Raw genomic sequence first — 19,289 nt, 5'->3', positions numbered from 1 at the left:
TTTTCAATCCGAAACATGATTCTCTGACTGTTGTCCTTAGAGAAAGAAGGGAGACTTAGCTTTCAGTGTTTGGTTGGAGAATCATAGCCAGGCTCTGCCAGTAGAGGCCTCGCACCTCAACCTTGAGGCTGAGTTTTGCTGAAGAGAAGCGGTGTAGTCAGGTGGTCCGTGGAGAAATCTTGAAGCTTCCTTTGGCCGGAGCCTGTGGTCCTGCCTCGCCGCCCTCTCTCCATAGCCCAGGCTCAGCTTCGCAGGTGGGAGTGGCAGTGCTGGTCTGGCTTGGCTTGCCCGGAGAGGGTCCTGCCCTCCTGTGTGCTGGGCGGGCCCGTTTCACAGGCACGCTGCCGTGGGACGTCCTTGGGGCTGTGTGTGCTACTGACAAGAGGGAGCCGAGGGTGTCACCACTGTTGCAGCTGGCATAGGACCTGCATGTCGCCTGCAAGCCACCGAAGATGCCGCCTTGGTCGAGGGAGGGCTGGCGGCCCAGCCTGCGCGCCTGTGTGGTTGTTTTCTTTGTGTAGGTTAGTTCTGGCTCTTGAGGTCCTGCAGGGCAAGTCATTCATCACCAAATGACAGGGTACCGGAGGGAGAGGCCTCCCTGCCCACCCGCTATGAAATAGCACTCCTTCCCCCCCCACCCCCGCCACCCCGGGCACGCCCTCTCCTCACTCGGCTAGGTTTCCCCCTAGAGCCCTTTTTTTTTTGGTCCAAGGGGGCTGCCATCAGTGGATTCACTTTTGTATGGCTTGTGTCCCCTCTTAGAATGAGGGCACAGACCTCACCTGCTTGGTTCATGGTGTGTCTCTGGTGTGTAACCCAGTGCTTGGTGAACCATAGTGTCGGCCTGGGGAGCAGCTCAGAGCCATCGACATTTCATGGTGAGATGGCCATGCTTCTGGGAAGTTAAGGGACTCATTCAAGGTCATAAATCTGTTTAGTGCCTGAGCGAGCAGTTGACTCAGGTGATCAAAATTTCTTTTTACTTTTAAGGTCATGGGTTTAAAGCAAAACTTGGTGGATTTGTGGGTTGAAGGGTTTCAGTTCAGCGTTCCCTTTCAGTTCTGTAGGTTAATTTTGGATGCTTGTGGCTGTAGGTTGAAGAGAGAACCAGCTCTGGAGCAGCAGGCCCTTTCACGGGGGTCTCATCAAGGGGTTGATGAAAGGGAAGGTGGGCTTGGGCTGAACCACGGGCAGAGCTCTGTATCCCAGGGAGGAGAGAGTGGCTCTTGAGTTGACGGCGTGGGTGCATCATTTCTGGTGAGGGATCCTGTCAAGTGGAACCTCAAAGGGAAACTTTATAAAGGTGGGTTTTCTCTTTTACCTCTTTTTAAAGGAGGAACAGGGGAATTAGGAATAATGAATGAAGTATCTAATGCATATTCAGCGCAGGCAAATTAGGAGTTGTGTGTAGAACAAACCTTTTATCTCTTTTTAGGAAGAGGAGTGGAGTTATGAATATGTATGAAATATCATGAATTTTTAGCACAAGCAAATTAAGTTGTATACAGACTTTGAAAACCAGAAGGAAAACAAACACTGCCCTTAGAGACCACATGCCAGGGAAGAATTATGCCTTCTAACTGTGCCAGTGCTGAAGACACAGCAGCGGAAGTGGTTCAGGTTCAGAAACCAGGTTATTCTTGTATTTAGAAATTGTTCAGTGAGACACAGAGCTGCATATAGTCTGACTTTATATAAATACTGGAAATATATCCAGATTCAAGGGCAGTGTTATTTTAGAGTCAGCTTCTTGAAGGGCTGAGAAGAAGTAAGGCACAATTTGAAAACCTTAATTGCAGGTTGGGTTGGTGATGACTAGGAAGGGCCGTGGGTGGGTCGGGAGCCCAGAAGGGAACAGGACCCCTCGCATCACTTAACCTCTTGCCTTCCGACTTGTGTCCGAAACCTTTAACCTTTTACTCTCAGCCAGTGAGAAGAGTTCAGTTTGAGTGCCTTAGTGATGCTTAAAGTGATATTTCAATATTGAAGTTACTCTGTGGGGATAATTCTAAACATTGAGTGTATTGTGAAGTCACGGGGAGAAATGTAGGAAAGCTTCTTGAAGTGGGAGGGGCGTAGCCCTGGGAAGAGGAGGAAGGTGGCACCCAGAATTCTGTGCCTCGTCTTTTGTTCTGGGTAAATGGTCAGCCGCTGTGACGAGCAGACTTCTCATTAAAAGTTCACCGTCTTGTGTATGCTTCCTCCTGGAACCCTGGCGCTGTGTCTGCTCTGGCCTCACCCTGGTTGGGGCCCGTTCAGCCCCCACTGGTTATGTTTTGGTGTAACACGTGCTTCCCCAGCTGGTGGTCAGACATGCGGCCCAGCTCCTTTCCCTGATTCTTACCTCCTCATGTGAGCAATTCAAGAATTAAAACTATATAAAACAGTAAAGACAGGATTCCCTAGTTTGAAATAGGGGACTGTGGTCACCCTGCCTGTGGCCGAGGGGAGGCTGAAGAGAGAGGAGTTCAGACTGAGAATCATATTATAGACAAGCATGGATCGTTACTTTTGCAATAATTAAAGTAATGGGACGTGGTATGTGACTTGAAGTGAGTAAGAAAATATATCACTATCTAATTTTATATGTGTATACATGTTTGATATACATATATATCAAGTGCTATTAATTTGTATGGGTCTCAAGAGAAAAATTCTGGTTATATATTTTGTTTGAAGTCTGAACGAATAAACACATTTAGTGTTTTGTGGTGGAGTCTGTGTAACTAGGTTTATCTTCCCCCCGGAAGGTAGCTCACGTTGGAGGGAAACATCTAGCGACCTGTGGTTCTTGAGAGGACCCTCCTGCTTTTAAAGCTGGTCTCTCAGATGCCGTGACAGGTGATGCTGGTCCCTTCTGTGGTCCCACTGCAGTCCCTCCACTCCAGTCACGCTGCTGTCCACCAGGACCAGGCCTGCTACCAGGTGTTCATTTTTTATAGTTAACAGGCCCTACTGCAGCAAGTTGTTTTTACCCCCGTTTTACAGAGGAAGACGGCGGCGTCCAGAAAAGGTTGAGGAACTGGCGCGAGGTCACCCTTGGTGCGCTGGAGTGAGTGGTACTTCCCTCCTGGGCTCCTGACTCCAGTGTCTGCTTTGGGCACCATTATGCAGTATTTACACATCTTAATATGTGATATAAAGGAACTAATGAAAAAACTAGTTTCTTATTTTTCTCCTTGAAAAGTATCAACAGAAGTTTTAATCATAAAAATATTGATAACGTAGAAAAGAAAAAGGTGAACTCATTATTTTTAGTAGGTTCAGATAGTCAGCAAATATGAAAAGAATGTATTTTATGTGCAGCTCTTGCTGTGAGAGCCCGTGAGTAGGTAGTGTGTGTTTCGCGGGTCGTGTGTGTGTGTGTGTGTGTGTGTGTGTGTGTGTGTGTGTGTGTGTCCCTTGGTCCGCTTTCCTTTATCCAGTGCTGCATCACATCACCTTCAGGAGGACAGTGTTCGAATTTATCTTGTCCTCATCGCATTGTTGGCTTCAGGTCTAGCGTTGCCAGATATGACTGCTCAGCTGTGGAAGGTGGTGCCTTATCTCTTAGTGCCTAGGGTAGAATAGCTCCACACACAGGCTTACCTCTGGTAGAGGGTTTGGAGGTGTTTTCGTGCTGTTAAACCTCCTTTTGTTATTTTAAACTAAAATTGCTCAATCTGAGGTCAGTTGGGTTTTTCTGGTGAGTAGAGGAAAAGGCAATTGCAAGTGTGCAATAAATGTTAGCAATAGATGCTTGCAGAATCCAAGATCTCCATTGTTTTCGATGCTTTGATATGAAGACTTGCCAATGCCTTTTCTTTTACTATCAGTGTGAGAATGGATATGCTAAGTTTTCGTCCTTCCTTGTGTTTGTGGGCCCTTTACTACTGGTGCTTTTTAATTTGCTGGTCTCCCTCTTACAACGTAATTCCTCACACTTGACGCCGTAGCCCAGACACTGGCTCGCACCTGTGCTGCACCGCAGGGCTGCTCCCTCCTTGGAAGGGGCACTGTCTCTTTTAATGCAGCTGCACCAGGTGTTTTTATAAAGCAGCTGCCCACCCACTGCCCAGGCGTGCGGGCGCGTGCGCGCGCTCACACACACACACACACACACACACAACTTTGAGGGAATCATCCTAAGCGCTCACGGTAGTGCCTCTTCCTCAGGCCCTTTCATTCACGCGCCCATCCAGGTTGTCTCCACTCTGCAACAGGAGGGGGTGTTTGCTGCAGTGATTGCTCACCTAACTGGAACTTAGCTTGCTGTCTGGTCAGCCTACCCCCCCCCATATCTGTTCTAGAACACAACCGAAAATGACAGAACAGGCATGCGGAGCCCAGATGACTGGGCGCTTTCTTTGTTGGAGTCAGAATGTTGCTGCCTGACGTAATATTCCCTGCGGCTGTCACTTAATTGCAAGGACAGGATGGTAATTGATGTTCATAATGTTTTCCCTGAGCCATTAAGAAAAGCATCTTTAATGTCCTCAAGATTTCAGGCTTTAGAAAGATTTCCATCCAGATTGGTCTCTTAAAGAAAAAAAAAGATGTATTGCATACATTATTTCACTTTCACTACCTACTAACTCAGCTGTGCAACAAAAAAGTTCACTGGGGGTGGGCGTGGGGTAGTGGGGGTCTTAACCCTGCTATTGGTTTTGGCTGCTTTATTCTTCGTAGAAGTTAAAAGTCTGCACATTCTCTGCTACTGAGGCATAAATTTCTTTAAAGGGAGTGCTGGTGTAGGGTGAGGCAGCCAACCTAAGAAAGGCAGAATTCTACACGGAGGTCTTAGTTTTAAACACTTCAGGGAATAGAAGCGCGGTTCTCTGACTAAATCACGAGTCTTGATCTCATAACACTCACATATTCCTGTGCTTTCTCTCTCTCCCTGCTCATCCACAGCCCTGAACGCGGAACGGAGGGAGAGGCAGATGAACAGATCTTGATTATAATAATAAATGGTAGTTACAAGGATAAAGTGCCCGCCTCGCGCTGGGTCTGGGCTTCGGAGGAGGAGTGTGATCAGAAAGTGTGTCACTGGTATCCTGTCGCCCTTCTTCCTACCCTGGCGTCAGGAGGTGGTTAGGAGACCGAGTTCCTTCCCGAAGTGCTCTAAGCCGTCTCTCTCCCGCGTTAATTACATGGCTCTTGGGGTGCTGTCTGGGTAACACACCCTCTCCCTCTGGTTACATTTTGGATTTCTTTGCGGACATTTCCTGGAAAAGAACACTCAGGAGTGGGGTCTGTGGTCTTGGGATTTACAGTGCAGGACCAGATAAGCTGGTCTTTGCCGTTGGGGTGGATGGACGTGGACCCTTAGAAAGTGGTCAGTGCATCTCCTGGTGCTGAGCTCATGCTGTCCCTCACGTGGTCAGGTCGGTTTCATGTGTGCCCTTTAAAACAAGGACATATAAGGGGGAATTATAATTGGAATTAAAACATTTTTTAAAGACTTAATTTGTAAAGAGCAGTTTTAGGTTCACAGCAAAATTGAGAGGAAGGTACAGAGATTTCCGATCCGGCCCTGTTCCCACATTTGCATAACCCTCCCCCATTATTAGCACCCCCCCCCATGGTACAGGTGTTAAAACTGATGAACCTGCATTGACACGTCGTAATCATTCGCTTTACATTAGGGTTCACTCTCGGTGCTGTACATTCTGTGAGTTTGGACAATATATGATGACGTACATCCATCATTATGGTATTGTACGGAGCATTTTCACTGCCCTGAAAATCCTCTGTGCTCTGTCATCTCCCTTCCCCGCTGGAATTTTTAAGTTAAACTGTCAGTGATGTGAGCGAGACATCTGGGGAGAGAATCGACGGACCAGATTTGGCTGAGCCACTAAATGGTCTCCTCCTTGCTCCCTGGGTTTACTTTCTCATCTGTAAAATCAACCATTTTGATGAACTGGGCTTGCCTGTTCTTTGAGCTTTCAGACATTTCAGAACACAGTTACATGTTTTTGTGACACACATAATTGACATTTGTTAGAACACGTTTGTTACGAGTCTGACCTTTGCACACCGAAACCCCAGCTAAGGCAATGAGTGCACCTCTTCATGGTAACAAATCCTATGTAGTCCAGAAGCGATATGAGAACTTGAACTTGGGCTTTCTCATACAAGTGTGGAGAGGCGATTTTCAAAATTCAGAATGCATAAGAATCACTAGAGATGGGATTAAAAAGTCATGGATTCCTGCACTCCACTTACAGAAGTCTCACGTTTGGGTCTGAATCATTGGGTTCCCCCCTTCCCCTGGCCTGGCGACGCCTGCACACGTGTCCCTTTCTGGGATTTGGTGAGGATGCTTTCCAGTTCAGCTCTCAAGGGGTCCACCTCCTGCCCCCTGCAATCTCTGGGGCTACCGGGCAGTCCTTGCAGACCCCCTGCGGCCCTCACAGTGGTGTCTTTCTGACGACACCTTTAAAGGCACCTCGTGTCACCCAGAGCCGTTGGCTTCACCCTGTCCTGTTTCCTGAGTGTTCCTGCTACAGAGTAGTGTTCTTCTGTCACCATGTAACGCTCCTTCTCGTGGACTGTTTTGCAACCTTCGGCCATCAGCTCCCTGAAGGCAGGGGCGGGGTGGGGGGGGGCTCTCCCTTCACCGGTTAAGTGCAGCCCGCCCTCTGCTTCCTGAGGTTGGCGTTGATGGGCTTTGCTCTTAAGCAAATAGAAAGCCAACTTCAGGCAGCTTAAACTCAGCAGGAAGCAAAAGCATTGTGATCTCCAATGCTGTGCTCACCTACCTTCAGATTCCCTAGAGAATTCCCTTCGGGATGTTCTTTCATTGGCTTTTGCTGGTTTCTCATGAGGGATAAGGCCAGGGATTGAAAATCAGTTTTTATGACTGGCTACTGCATTGCCATGTTTGGTTATAATCACTTAAGGTATTTAAGCTGCAGAACACTAGCCTTGGCAGCCCCCTCTGGAAGTTGGTTCAGTAGGACACTTGCGGTCCTTTCTCTCTGAAGGTCCACAGCCTGGTGTAGGGAACAGGTCTGCGTGTGAGTCCTGAGCTGGTTAACTTAATCCTCTCCATCTGTAAAATGGAGATAACGGTACCCATGCTGGGTTGTGTGAGGAGTAAAGGATAACGCCCACAAAGCTCTTTGTTCACTAAATGTCGCAAGAGTGGGGACATCTTGGTGCCCCGTGTCCTGTCCTCACGGCCTGTCTCCAGGTGTCCTTGCTGGAGTTCAGGCTGTGAGTGCGCACACACAAGTTCAGGCTTGTGGAGGCAAGAAAATACCTGTCATCCCTAAGGTGTGTTTCCCTACCGCTCATAGTGTCACAGACTCGAGAGATCCCCTTCTTTGACTTTCCTGCCTGCGTTTCCTCTTGTGGACGAGACCCCGGAATATTTGCCTCCCAGTGAGCATACTTTTTTTTTTTTTGGTCCAGCAAAGTGCTTGCAACGTAACAGTTATTCAATAAATATTTGTGGAGCAAAGGAAGTTCCAAGAACTGTAGTAAGAAAAGATGAGTCATGATCCCTGACCAGAAGAAAATGAAATTAATATTTGCAAACCAATTAGACACCATGGTAATGGAGAAGTGCTGGGTCTGAATTTCAGTTTCCCTAACCTAGACTTTGATGCACTACAAAATATCAAAAATAGTTTTTCTTTCAGGACCAATATTAGGCATATTTTAAGTTTTAGGGGCAATAAGAATGTACCACTGAACTCTTTGCAAAAGGTTTCTCCCTTCTCAGTTGTTTTCTGGAAGAAAAATTTTTTTAAGGAGTTCACAATTTCAGTCGTAGAGATAAAGAGCTTAAATGCTTTGTTTTGCTAATTGGAAGATTTAAGATAAAAAAGGTTTACTAGTTCCTTTCTTGTTTCTCTGGGTCAGGGATAGGAGGGCTCTGGGTGCCTAAAGGAAGTAACATAAATATCACTGAAATAACGCAAGAGTACAGAAAGGGTACATTACATTTTAGACTTCTTGCTTCTGCGTGAAAAAGTAAACATAGAAGTTGTGTTCAGTCATTTCAAACAATCACGAGCACCATCCCAGCGAGCATACTTATTCATCAAATGCATTTTAATGGAGTTATTGGGGTTCTAGGTAAAGATTATGCAGCGTGAGGTAGCTTCCTAGTACTCGGCGATAGTGGAAAATTAGGAAGATAGGAACCTCGCCATCTTTTTCTCTTGGGATTTAAAAGCTTCCCTTGAATGCTGTTCCTTCTGCTGTTGGCTCCTCTCTGTGGCTTACAGACAGACTTCAATAGAGGCAGACAGACAGGCTGCCACAGTGTCCGCATCTTAAAACCGTGTGGTGGTGTGTGTTTTCCTTTCTTTTCCTTCTTGGAACTTGTGTCATAAATGTAATACGTATTTGCAAATGCAAGGTGGCAGTTTCGACTCAGAAACATGCAGGAGAGTTGACAATTAGGGCATTTTCCTCAGCTTGGACGCCTGCTGAGGGTCGTTTGAGTTTTCCTTTTAGAAAGAGAAACACGCGTTTTCCTCATTTAAAGACCAGAAAGGAATCAGGTGCCGCGCAGTTTGTCCCTTTGCACAGGATCACACATATGGCTGGAGATTTCCTCCTCAGGCTATTTTGTCGGCCCTTTTGGTTCCTTGACACAAAGATGGCCCAACTCAGCACATAGGTTATGACTCCTGTTAATCTCACATTTGGAGGTTTTCTTTTTTTCTTCTTCTTTAAAAAAAAAAAAGAACAATTAGAGACGTACATTACTTTAGCACCCCACTGTATTGGCCAGCCTTTTGAAAATAGAAATGGGCCGACATTGGCTGGGTTTGAGATGGTTGCAGGTGGAACTAGGGAGCAGGGTCAGGGACTCAGCGTGGCTCTCTGGTTGTGGGGAGAGGAAGGCCGTCCCCTGGGTGCTCCCTGGGTGCCAGGGGTGATGTCTGGGTGGAGACGCCGTGCACTTTATTTATAGCCTGCCTTATTCTAGAAGGGGCTTTAGGTCCCTTAGCACACTGGATCCCACAGGAAGCTTGTAGAAGTTATAAGCAGCTTTTCCAAGGAAATTACAGCCGTTGAGGTAGCAGAGGAATGAGAGCCCAAGGCTGCCTAGTCCCAGATTTGTTTCTTCCAGCATGTTGTCTTGATTCTTGGGAGGGAAGCAGAATTCTTAATTTCCTGATTTAAATTTAAACTCAAATGGACCTAATTCTGAAAGACCTGGTGTGTGTTAGTGAAGGCTACTGCCTTTGCGTGGGCTGTCCTTCAACACAAAAATAATGATTTGTTGTTAGGTCCTAATTCCATCCTCCCTCAGTGAGGGAGTCTCATTCTACGTGAACAAATAGAGTGAACCCACAACCCTCAGCGATCACACCATCGTCACACTGCTGAGGCTGAAGGATGCACGGTGGCTTTGAGTTCAGGCGTTGAGGGAGGAAAGGAAGACGCCTCTAATTTAGAAACATCTGGGGAGGTTTTCCTATCGGCCTGTGGGTTTTCCTGAGGATCAGATGCTCAGAAGGCCCTCCTTCCTCCCCACCTCACCGACACACCTCTGTCTCACCACCTGCCCTCTTGAAAAGCGGGGAAGCTGGACAACCCTCTGGACGTTCCCTCTCATCGCTTGGTTCCGTCCGCGAGAAGTCTGCTGCGGTAATTGGGACATGACCCCACTGCAGGAAGAGTGACGGGCATTTGTTTTCAGATGTGAGGGCTGACCGGGGTGAAGGAGCTGGTCTTCGTGTCCCTTACGTGGAAAGGCCTGAAGGGTTACTTTGTTCTCTTAAGTCCTCTTTGTTCTTGGATTCTCGGAAGCTATACCTCGGCTTCAGGACTGCGTTGCCCGTCCGTGCTAATAAACCCACCTCCTGTCATCGATGGAGGGAAACAAGGTTTCCCTTATTTTGTCCCCAGGGCCGCACTTGACCCTGTGCCACGTGCTGTCCTTTGCCCCTCGCTTGTTCCTACTGACACCCCTGTGATGCGGACAGGGCTGTCACCCCACTGACAGGGGACGAAGGTCCCCGAGTGGAGGGGATGCCGGGTGGGCACAGCGTGGTGCCCCAGCCGGGCCGGGAGCCCTGTCCTGCAGCTGCAGAGGGTCATCGGCTCCGTGTGTCCGTGTGAGCACAGCTGTGGGTACCGCGCTCGGGACGGTGAGCTTCCAGAGCCTGGAACCCACGGGTGGAAACTTGAAACGAGCGAGTCAGAGGTGGACACATCCACGGACACTGGCTGTCAGACGGACAGGGAGTAAGTAAACCGTGGCCGTTCGAGTCGGACATGTGGGCCCGGATGCCGTGAGCAGATGGCTATTTCCTGACACAGGGTTGGGTCCCCCCCCGCCGTCTCCACGGTGGGGCTGTTCCTCGGGCCACGTCATGTGCCGAGTGGGGACCAGCAGACAGGGTGACATTCTTTTCAGGATTGTGAGTCACCCAGCTGTGAACAGAGCCGCGGTGCAGGCTGTGCCCTGGGCTCTGGGGATGCAGGGGAGTGTGATGTGGGCACGAGGGCCAGTGGGCCTGGGGAGGCTGGGTGGCTGGAAGGGCATTTGGGGACTGGCATTGGGGCCGGTGACCAGGCAGGAGGCGGGGCTCGTGGGACCCCGCACCGCCTGCTGCGGAGGCAGAGCGTCTTCAGATGTCTGACTGTGGATGACGGGACGGGGCCACCCTTCTGAGCCCGAGGACGGGGGCTCTGCAGGTGGGTGATGCTGGAACGAGGTTCCAGGCCTGTGGGCTTTATTTGTCCTGCTTTCCCCTGGCTAGGCTGTCGCCCAACCCTGCTTGGTGAGCTCCTGGGCCGGCGCTGGACCCCATCCCGCTGTGACCACAGAGAGTTGAGAGAGAGTTGTAATTCAGTGTCATTTTCATGGAACTGTTTTGTCCAAGTTGTAATTTGAGTCCCTGCCCAAGCTTTCCAGAATAAGTGGAGAGCTTTCCTCAGGTTTCAGGTTCTAAAGTTCACAGCTCTTTCCATCACGAGGCCACAAGCGAGGCCGGCTCTCGGAGACTGTGGGGACGTGCCTGCTGTTCCACGTTTGCGGCAGCAGGAGCGTACTCCACAAAGCCCTTGAGGAGCCGGTGCCCACGATGTCAGGGTAGCTCTTTGTTGCTCTCCTTAGAGATGCCCAGCAGAGCATTGCAAGATGGGTAGGGATTAAGTCCCTCCCTCCTGGTCTGGGGGAGGGGACAGGAGAGCTGCATCAGGCTTGTTTGAAATGCTCGTGATATAAATGGATAACAAACGTTTAGGTTCTAGGCTGGGAATTACGACACAGCTGTAAGACCGCGCTCTCTCTGTGCCCCCATCTCTTTGTGTACCCCCTTTATTCCGAGTAATTATGCTCCAGCCTCCCTGCATTGGGATCACGGGAAAGCTTCGAAGAAGGCTCTCAGTATAACTTGTAAAATCAAGTAATGGGTATTGAGGGTATACGAGCGGAAAATGACTGTTACCCATTTTTGACAATAAATGATATCCAGACTTTTTTGGTCGTTTCCTTCATGTGGAATGTTGAGAAGGGAAGGCTGGTCATCCTGATGTATGGAAGAAAACATTATTTAAGTTGTTCAGATTGAGAAGTAATGATATGTAAATGAAGCCCGGGGAAGAAAGAGGGAATTGGTTCTTTATCAGAACTCCTTTGTTCTACTGACGGTTTGGTTTATTAAGTGGGGTTCACGAGTCCTACAAACCAACAGAACCATCCTGCTCTATTGGAGAGCATAGGACTCTTTCATCATCAGTTTTGGGGAAAAAGTACAGAAGAGGTGACTTGCTGCAACGCCAGCCATTCTGTGCTAGTGACTGTGCAGAACAGCCGTGCCCATTCTCTTTCTTTTTTCTGTTTTTCAGGGTCGACACGTTAAAACAGGTCAGCTGGCAGCCATCAAAGTTATGGACGTTACTGAGGTAAGCTGGGGTCACAAGTGTTTTTAAAGCAATCGTTAGATAAAAAACAAGGGTCCCCCTGTCTCTCCAGCCCACCATTTAAAAGGAATTGTGTTTGGAGAATCGATCTTAAGCAAATTGCATTCATGTGACACCATGGGTTCAGAAGGGCCAGCAGCTGAGCTGGCTGGGGTTGTTGCAGATGGATCCCAAGTAACTAAGAATCAGTAGCATTTTCTTTAAAAAAAAAAAAGCACATCTGAGTGATGTCATCCTTGACAATATAATGGACCATAATTGGAAACATCTTCTCTAATGGCAAAGAAAAGATTTGAGAAGGGATCACAGAGGTCACCTGAGTAGGGAGGTCGAGGTTGGTGGGTGGGAAAAGCTTCTCTGGGGTATTAGGGCCACATTTGGGCCATTTCTTTTATTTTTAACATGGGGAAGGAAAACAGATACAGCCAAGTTCCCAGAGGTTTGAAAACAGAAACATCTGCTAGAATGCTGAGCAGATTGTTGGCAAAATTTAGTAGCAAAAAATAGTCCTTGAAATGGTCACATGAGGATTTACTGCGTAGCCTTAGATGGGAAAGAGGAGAAATTAGCTCTAATGAAAGGTAAGTGTGTGTGAGCCCGCGTGTGTGCGTGTACCTGTACTCATGGGTCCACGTTTAATTAAAAAAAAATAGCCATGGGTTATACTGAGCCAAATCCATCTTACTTAAATTATTTTCATCTGAAACTTTATCCGCTCACGATTGCTTCTAACTTGCCTAATTATGAATAAGATTTACATCATATATCACAGATTCTAGAGTGAGTTAACCAGAAACCGTGAGGATTTGGGATGTCTTTACATCAAGCCCTGATCACCTAAGCCTGGGGTCCATGGAGGGCGAAAACGGCTAAGCTGGTCTCAGGTGTGCGGTTGAGCGTCTCGAGGGACGGCTCCTCCGCCCTCTTCTCCCCTCGGTCTCTAGTAACACACTCATCGCCGGCATGCATATTGTATTAGTAAGAATTAGAAATGTTGTCTCTGGACCACGGGGCAGCTAACTGCTAGAACCTTATACAGATATTTGAAGATGTGACATTTTATGCCGTGACTGCTCTCTTTCCTCTGTCATTTTCTAATAATGGAAAAGTACCATTGCTTGGCTGGCCAGAAGATTCTTGTAACCTCCTGGGCGATTCTGTTGCGTGCTAGTGATCCTGTTGGACTCTTTCCAGTGAAATGCTAATTTTAAGATTACAGAGCAGTGAAGGAGCCACCAATTCTGACTTCCTGTGACTTAAATACCACAGTCGGTGATTGATGAAGTGCCCTGTGCGTGGACCGATCGGGGCCCTGCCCACCGGGCCTCTGTTCACGCTTCCGTGCAGGTGGCCGGTGGTACAGCTGGAGCCTGCGTCGTCTGACAGTTGTCCGCACCCTCCTGACTCGGTTACTGCCAGACTCGGGGTACCATTTTTAACGTCATCTTTGGGAATTCTGTGACGCATTTGCCAGCCCTGTTCTTTCCTGGCTTCAGCCCATGCTGCCCTGGCTGACACGCTGCTGACATCTCCAAGGGCATCGAAGTGAGCTTGTCAGCTCTGTGGATGTCCTGTGCAACGTATGATCATTGCTTTAAAGTAAAAAGGCACGTTAAATCCTCACTCTTCCCCCACTTAGAGTCATCAGTGTTGGTGCCCTGGTGCGTTTCCTCGCCATCATCTCTCTGTGAGCACGGCTGTAAAACACGCACCCGTGTGTGTAATAGACACTTTTGGTGAGCTGCATACAAGAGGTGTTTCCTTGTCTGAAAAAATCGGGCAGTGTTGGACAAGTGCATTTTCAAGATTCCTTTAAAAATACTTACGCAGAACCCCTGTGTTCAGGTAAAATGAAAACCAGACGGTGAGTCTTCAGAACAAAATACAGACCCAGTCAACCATTTACTGTGTTGGCCTCTCAGTGCTGTTTCTCGTGTGCCGTTTCCATGCAGTGACCTCTCTAGAGTGACCTTGGTGCTGTAGCCTGGTGCACACCAGCTCCCCGAGCAAGCGTGATTGCGGGTGGAGAGCTTGTGCAGCTGGGCCCCTGGAGAGCAGGCCTCCCGCCCTCCGCATCAAGGGCCTGCCTCTCGGCTCTTGCAAAGTTGAGGGCGTTGGCCGGGGTGGGACCTGGGAGCAGGCTGGCAGGAGGGGGAATTCGCAGCTGCTGTTTCTTGTTGCAGCTCCAGCAGGAGGGGCTGTTGTAGAGGGTTCTGTGGCTGAGAGCGGGGTCCTGCGTGGTTTCAGACTCGACTCAGTTTCATCTCGGGAGCAAAACGGCGTGGATGCGTATCCTTAGGAAGCCACAGACTCGTCCCGCTGGTTGAGCCTATTCCTGAGGTGAAATTGAGAGGCCGTTACCAGGCCACTGGGTATTCCTCAGGTTCCGAAGGCCAGAGGAGAGCAGGTGTGGGGAGGGAGGTGGCCCGGCTGCTCTGCCCCCCGCTGTGAGCTCTCAGCAGCCCTGAATAAACGCACTCCAGGCCGGCTGCCCCGAGTCCGCGCCACCCGCCGCGCTTGATTATGTGACCCTGGAAAACAAAGCAGACCGAGAATTCACGTTTCACCCTGGGGTGAGGTGCCAGGAGCTGTCTGGGAAACTGAGGGGTCTGGAAAGGAGGCATTTATTTGCTCGAGATGGACAAATGTCTTTACGTTTCTTCTTGGGCTTGAACTATTTTAAGAATCGATTTTCTTTAGGATTTTGAAGGGTTCTTTTTAAAGAAAGCGTGTCACTTATCTGATTGGTGGTGGGAAGGGCTGAAGGACGTGTTCAAACTGGGCAAGACCAGGACACGAGATCTATAAGGGTTGTTTTTGTTTTTCAGATGATTGTAGGTTCACGAGAATTTGCAGGAAAGCACACAGGGAAGCTCCTTGTACCCTGCACCCAGTTCCCCCAGGGGTAACATCTTGTATAACTATAATACAGTGTCACAACTGAAGTCCTGCACAAAACAAAGCCAGCTAAGGATCTGACCAGGACTCCAGTGTTTGTCAGATTATAGCAGATATGTCTGCCTGCACGGCTTATAACGGAGGCAGCCACGAGAGTCGGCACCGATACAGTCCACAGAGCTCATTCAGACTTCCCCAGTTTGACATGCGCATGTGCGTGCGTGGTGTGATGCGTTTTGCGGGATACTTGAGTTGGTTGTTTGAATTCTTGATAACCCCTGTGTCTCAATGTCAAACTTGTATTATTCCCATCACGCATAAGGGACTGAGTTTGTTTCTTGCAGTTGGGGTATCACGTTGTTTCTGTTTAACACTCTGGAAGGTAAAAAAAAAAAAATTATCTAGATCAGTAATTCTCAACTCGAGGTCCAGAAACTCTTTAGGATTTGTTTCTGAGAATTGAATTTTGTGTTTTCATTTTAATAATTCCCACCCAACTTTTTTTTATGAGAATGTTCATAATTACAGAACTGTTCAGAAAACGAACATTCTCTACCCTTCGCTAGATTCAACAACTGAACATTTCATTTGTGTGTGTGGTACATGCGTATTGTTGTGATACCAAGATGCCTCACCTGTAAATACTTGAGCACACTTCTCTTAAAATATAGTCATAATCATAATACCTGAGAGGATGAATGATTTCAGATTGTCACCTAATGCTGTCAATTTCAGTATCGTCAGTTGTGGCGAGAAAGGTTTTCTAACCATTTTTTCCCAGTCATAGTCTGGTGGAGGTTTATGCATTACATTTGGTTATCTTCTCTCTCTTTTTTTAAGATCTTTTTTAAAAAATTGAAGCATAGTTAATTTACAGTGTTGTGTTAGTTTTAAGTGAACAGCAAAGTGATTCAGTTATACATACACATACGTATATATATTCCTTTTCAGGTTCTTTTCCTTTATAGGTTATTCCAAGATACTGAGTGCAGTTCCCTGTGCTCTGCAGTGGGTCCTTGTTTACCTGTTTTATATATAGTAGTGTGTTTATGTCAACCCCCCCAAACCTAATTTATCGTCCTCCACCCCAACCCCCATTATCCTCTTTGGTAACCATAATTTTGTTTTCTATGTCTGTGAGTCTGTTTCTGTTTTGTAAATAAGTTTATTTTTACTGTTTTTTTTAGATTCCACTTATGCGTGATATCATATGATATTTGTTTTTCTCTGACTTCATTCAGTCTCCGTGTCCTTCCACATTGCTGCAAATGGCATTGTCCATTCTTTTTAATGGCTGAGTAATATTCCATTATATATATATATATCCATCGACAGATAACTGGGTAGGGAACATGAGGTACATATATATATATACGACGGTTAGCTTATCTCTTAAGTCACTTTTGTTCTAGATCAGTTCCTCTGCACCTCCATGTCCCTCCTACTCTTTTTTTTTTAAAGAGAAATCGACTTTTGGAAGAGCTCAGCCAGTTGTTTGGTAAAGTACCCCATATTCTGGATTTGTCTGATAGTTTCCTCACGTTGTGCTTTAACTTGTTCCTCCTCCTGTATTTCCTGTAAACTGGAAATTAGGTCGAGGCTTGAATAGACACAGAATAAGAATTTTTTGGCAGGAACACCTCATTGGTGGCATTGGGCTCTTCCTGTTGCGTGACCTCAGGGGCGTGCCCACCCTGGTCGTCCCAGTGTTAGTGAAGCCAGTTTGACCTCTTGATGGAGGAGGCGACTGCAGAGTTCCCCACCGTCGAGGGGCGCCCTCAGCTCTGCACTGGGAAGTGATCTGCAGGTGATGCTGTGTGAATAGTTAGGACTGCAAGGTGGTGGTTTTCAGAGTCTGTCTTCTAGGCTTGTTAGCTGGCATCAGTCTGTAAAGAAGAGTTTCCTTTCTTACCCACTCCCACCCTTTCTTGTCTTCTTTCTTATTCTAGATACTGCTGTAGACATGGGCAGTTTTATTTAGTCAATGTGTTTCCATCAATTGTAGCTGCCGTTAGTATTATTTAATGAAATCATGCCAGATCTGGCCATGGGAGCTCTTTCAGGACTGCCTTCTGTAGCCCTTTGATATGACCCCATTAGTTCTTGAGTATTTCCTTGTTTTTGGCACAAGTAGATATTTGAGGCTCATCTTCCAGAATCTGGATCCCTTCCTCTGAGGAGCCTTAGTTCCTTTCTGTGGGAAATGCATTTAGAAACCAATATCTGGATGCTAAGTGTGCTCATCGCTGATGAGCTTTTCTGCTTCTAGGCCCTTTTAGTGGATAGAGCTTGTGGGAATATATTTTTCAGAATCAATTTTTCCTTAATTTTTAAAATCTTGTGTATTTTGGATTTCTTCCCCTTTTCTCCTAGCCTGAATCTTGGTTCCTAATAAAATAATATATATGTTTGCTTTATCCTTTTTTTTTTTTTGCGGTACGCGGGCCTCTCACTGTTGTGCCCTCTCCCATTGCGGAGCATAGGCTCCGGACGCGCAGGCTCAGCGGCCATGGCTCACGGGCCCAGCCGCTCCGGGGCACGAACCCATGTCCCCTGCATCGGCTGGCGGACTCTCAACCACTTCGCCACCAGGGAAGCCCTGCTTTATCCTTTGATAAACATAAAATCATTTCAGAATTACAATAACAATGGTACTCCTTATCGATAGGCATGGAGTGAAGTTTGCTTTCTCTGAAGCTGTTTTTGTCCTTGGCTGTATCTGTGCTGGATTTACAGAGTGCTATATTCGGAAGTTACTTGAAATACGAATTTCTCTGTATGGCTTATCAATTTGCTATGTAGCTACTAGCTTCAGTTTCTGTTTTAAGTCATTTATAGAGGGTTTCCTTTTTCTCCTGATTTAATTTTTGAATGTGTGAATCATTTACATGTTTCACAAGTCAAAACTCTATAAAAAGGCACATATTTCAAAATATAACTTCAAAAAGCTTAGGCCTGACCGTCTGGATGACGGGCCACCGTCTACCCAAATACTGCCGTGCAGCTCCGTGCCCTATTTGTGTTTGACAATTGCTTTGGGCAAAGGAGGGCTCATCCTCTTGGGGTGATGCAGAGAGAACAGAGGCAGACAATACGTAGTGCTTCACGGCAGACAGAGATGAAATGGTGCTCTGTGGGCTGACGTTTCGCTGCAGCCCATCACCGCCCCCAGTCCGGTCTTCGGGCTGGACTGGCCCCATGGTCCTTCCTTCGCTAGGCCTTCCTGGCGTAGGATGGGGTCAAAGTGTGGTCTCCCAGCAGGCACGCCTGGGAATTTGTTAGAAACGCAGTGTCTCAGGCTCCATCCCAGACTCCTGCATCAGAAATGCTGGATCGGGGCCCCAAGTTCTGGGTTTTAGTAAAGCCCACTAGGGGATTCGGAGGCGCCCTCAAGTTTGAAAACCCTTGTTCTAATGGACCATAAGGAAAGAAGCCGCCCCCTCACACCTGCAAGTTGAAGGATTCCAGCTTAGAGACACTGAGCCTTCGTGCCGAGGAGCACATTGCTAGTCGGATTTCAGGGACTAGAACTCAGATCTCTGATTCCCCACTGACAGAGCCTTTGAAAGTATTAACAATTTTAAATGTCAGGTTCTCAGTAGGCTTGTTGATAGAGCTGATATGGTCTGGACCCTAAGGGATGGGTGGATACTGCCCATCAGATCAGCCAGAGCAGCCTGTCTTTCAGTCCTAACAGCTGAAGTGTTGGTGATTGAGGCGTATTCCTTGGAGGATGGGAAGATGCTGGGCCTGATGCCCACTGGGGTGCAGGACGCTGGTCGGCAGGTTTTGGTGGGTGCCCTCCCTACTCCCGGCACAACGCTGCTAGTGATGGGAGAGTGAGAGCTGCGTAAAACCTAGCCTCTGCCCGTGGTCAGCCTGGGGAGGCAGGTGCCGCAGAAGAAGCGGCCCGATGTAGGGCACGCCTGATGGGCTCTGATGGGCTTTGAGTGCCGTCTGAGCTGGGTCCACGGAGGAGGAGACGGATGCTCGCTCGCGGGGCGTCCACGCTCAGGCAGGAAGGAGCAAACCCGCTCACCCCGGTGACAGGGCAAGGCCCCGTGAGCCTAACAGCTTTACCACTGTTCAGCTGCAGGGGGCACGATGTACTGAACGTGCTGCTCTTGTCTGGACAGAGGTGAGAGCAGAAGGAAGGGAGGGAGAGGTCTCTGTGGACTGTGACCTATTGTCCCTTCCTTCTGGCCCTCAGAGGCCAGTTAGATGCTGCAGGCCTGACAGCTTGGTCCTGGCTCCTGGCGCCCAGCCTCCTGTGGCTCCGGCAGGCTGGCCACGGGGCTGACCCCCATCGTCAGGGGCGCAGTCAGTGCATCAGTGTCAGCTGTCAGCTTCAGCGGCAGGCTGTGTGCCCCCTCTTCCAGATGCTCTTTCCTTATCTTCTGTTTCTTAGCTGCCTTAACGAACTACCTTCTCTCTCTTAGCTGCTGGGAGAGAAATGATGCACAGGTTTGTGGGATGCTAAATTTTATCTGGCATTTTCTTACCTTCAGTAA

General features: G+C 48.1%; 1 protein-coding gene across 50 annotated transcripts in view; it reads left to right on the top strand.

Moving 5' to 3' along the window:
* The window catches only part of MAP4K4 (mitogen-activated protein kinase kinase kinase kinase 4), a 174,004-nt gene that overhangs the window by 69,986 nt on the left and 84,729 nt on the right, over positions 1 to 19,289 (top strand). For all 50 annotated transcript variants that reach the window (XM_073790992.1, XM_073790991.1, XM_073791000.1 and 47 more), the window contains one exon: positions 11,806 to 11,862. In XM_073790992.1, the coding sequence (XP_073647093.1) occupies positions 11,806 to 11,862 (57 nt within the window). The remainder of the gene's footprint in view (positions 1 to 11,805; positions 11,863 to 19,289) is intronic.

The sequence above is a fragment of the Tursiops truncatus genome, chromosome 14 (genome assembly GCF_011762595.2).
Source record: "Tursiops truncatus isolate mTurTru1 chromosome 14, mTurTru1.mat.Y, whole genome shotgun sequence".
NCBI classification, from domain to species: Eukaryota; Metazoa; Chordata; class Mammalia; order Artiodactyla; family Delphinidae; genus Tursiops; species Tursiops truncatus.
The sequence above is the reverse complement of the archived record's forward strand: the minus strand, read 5'-3'. Positions and strand labels throughout refer to the sequence as shown.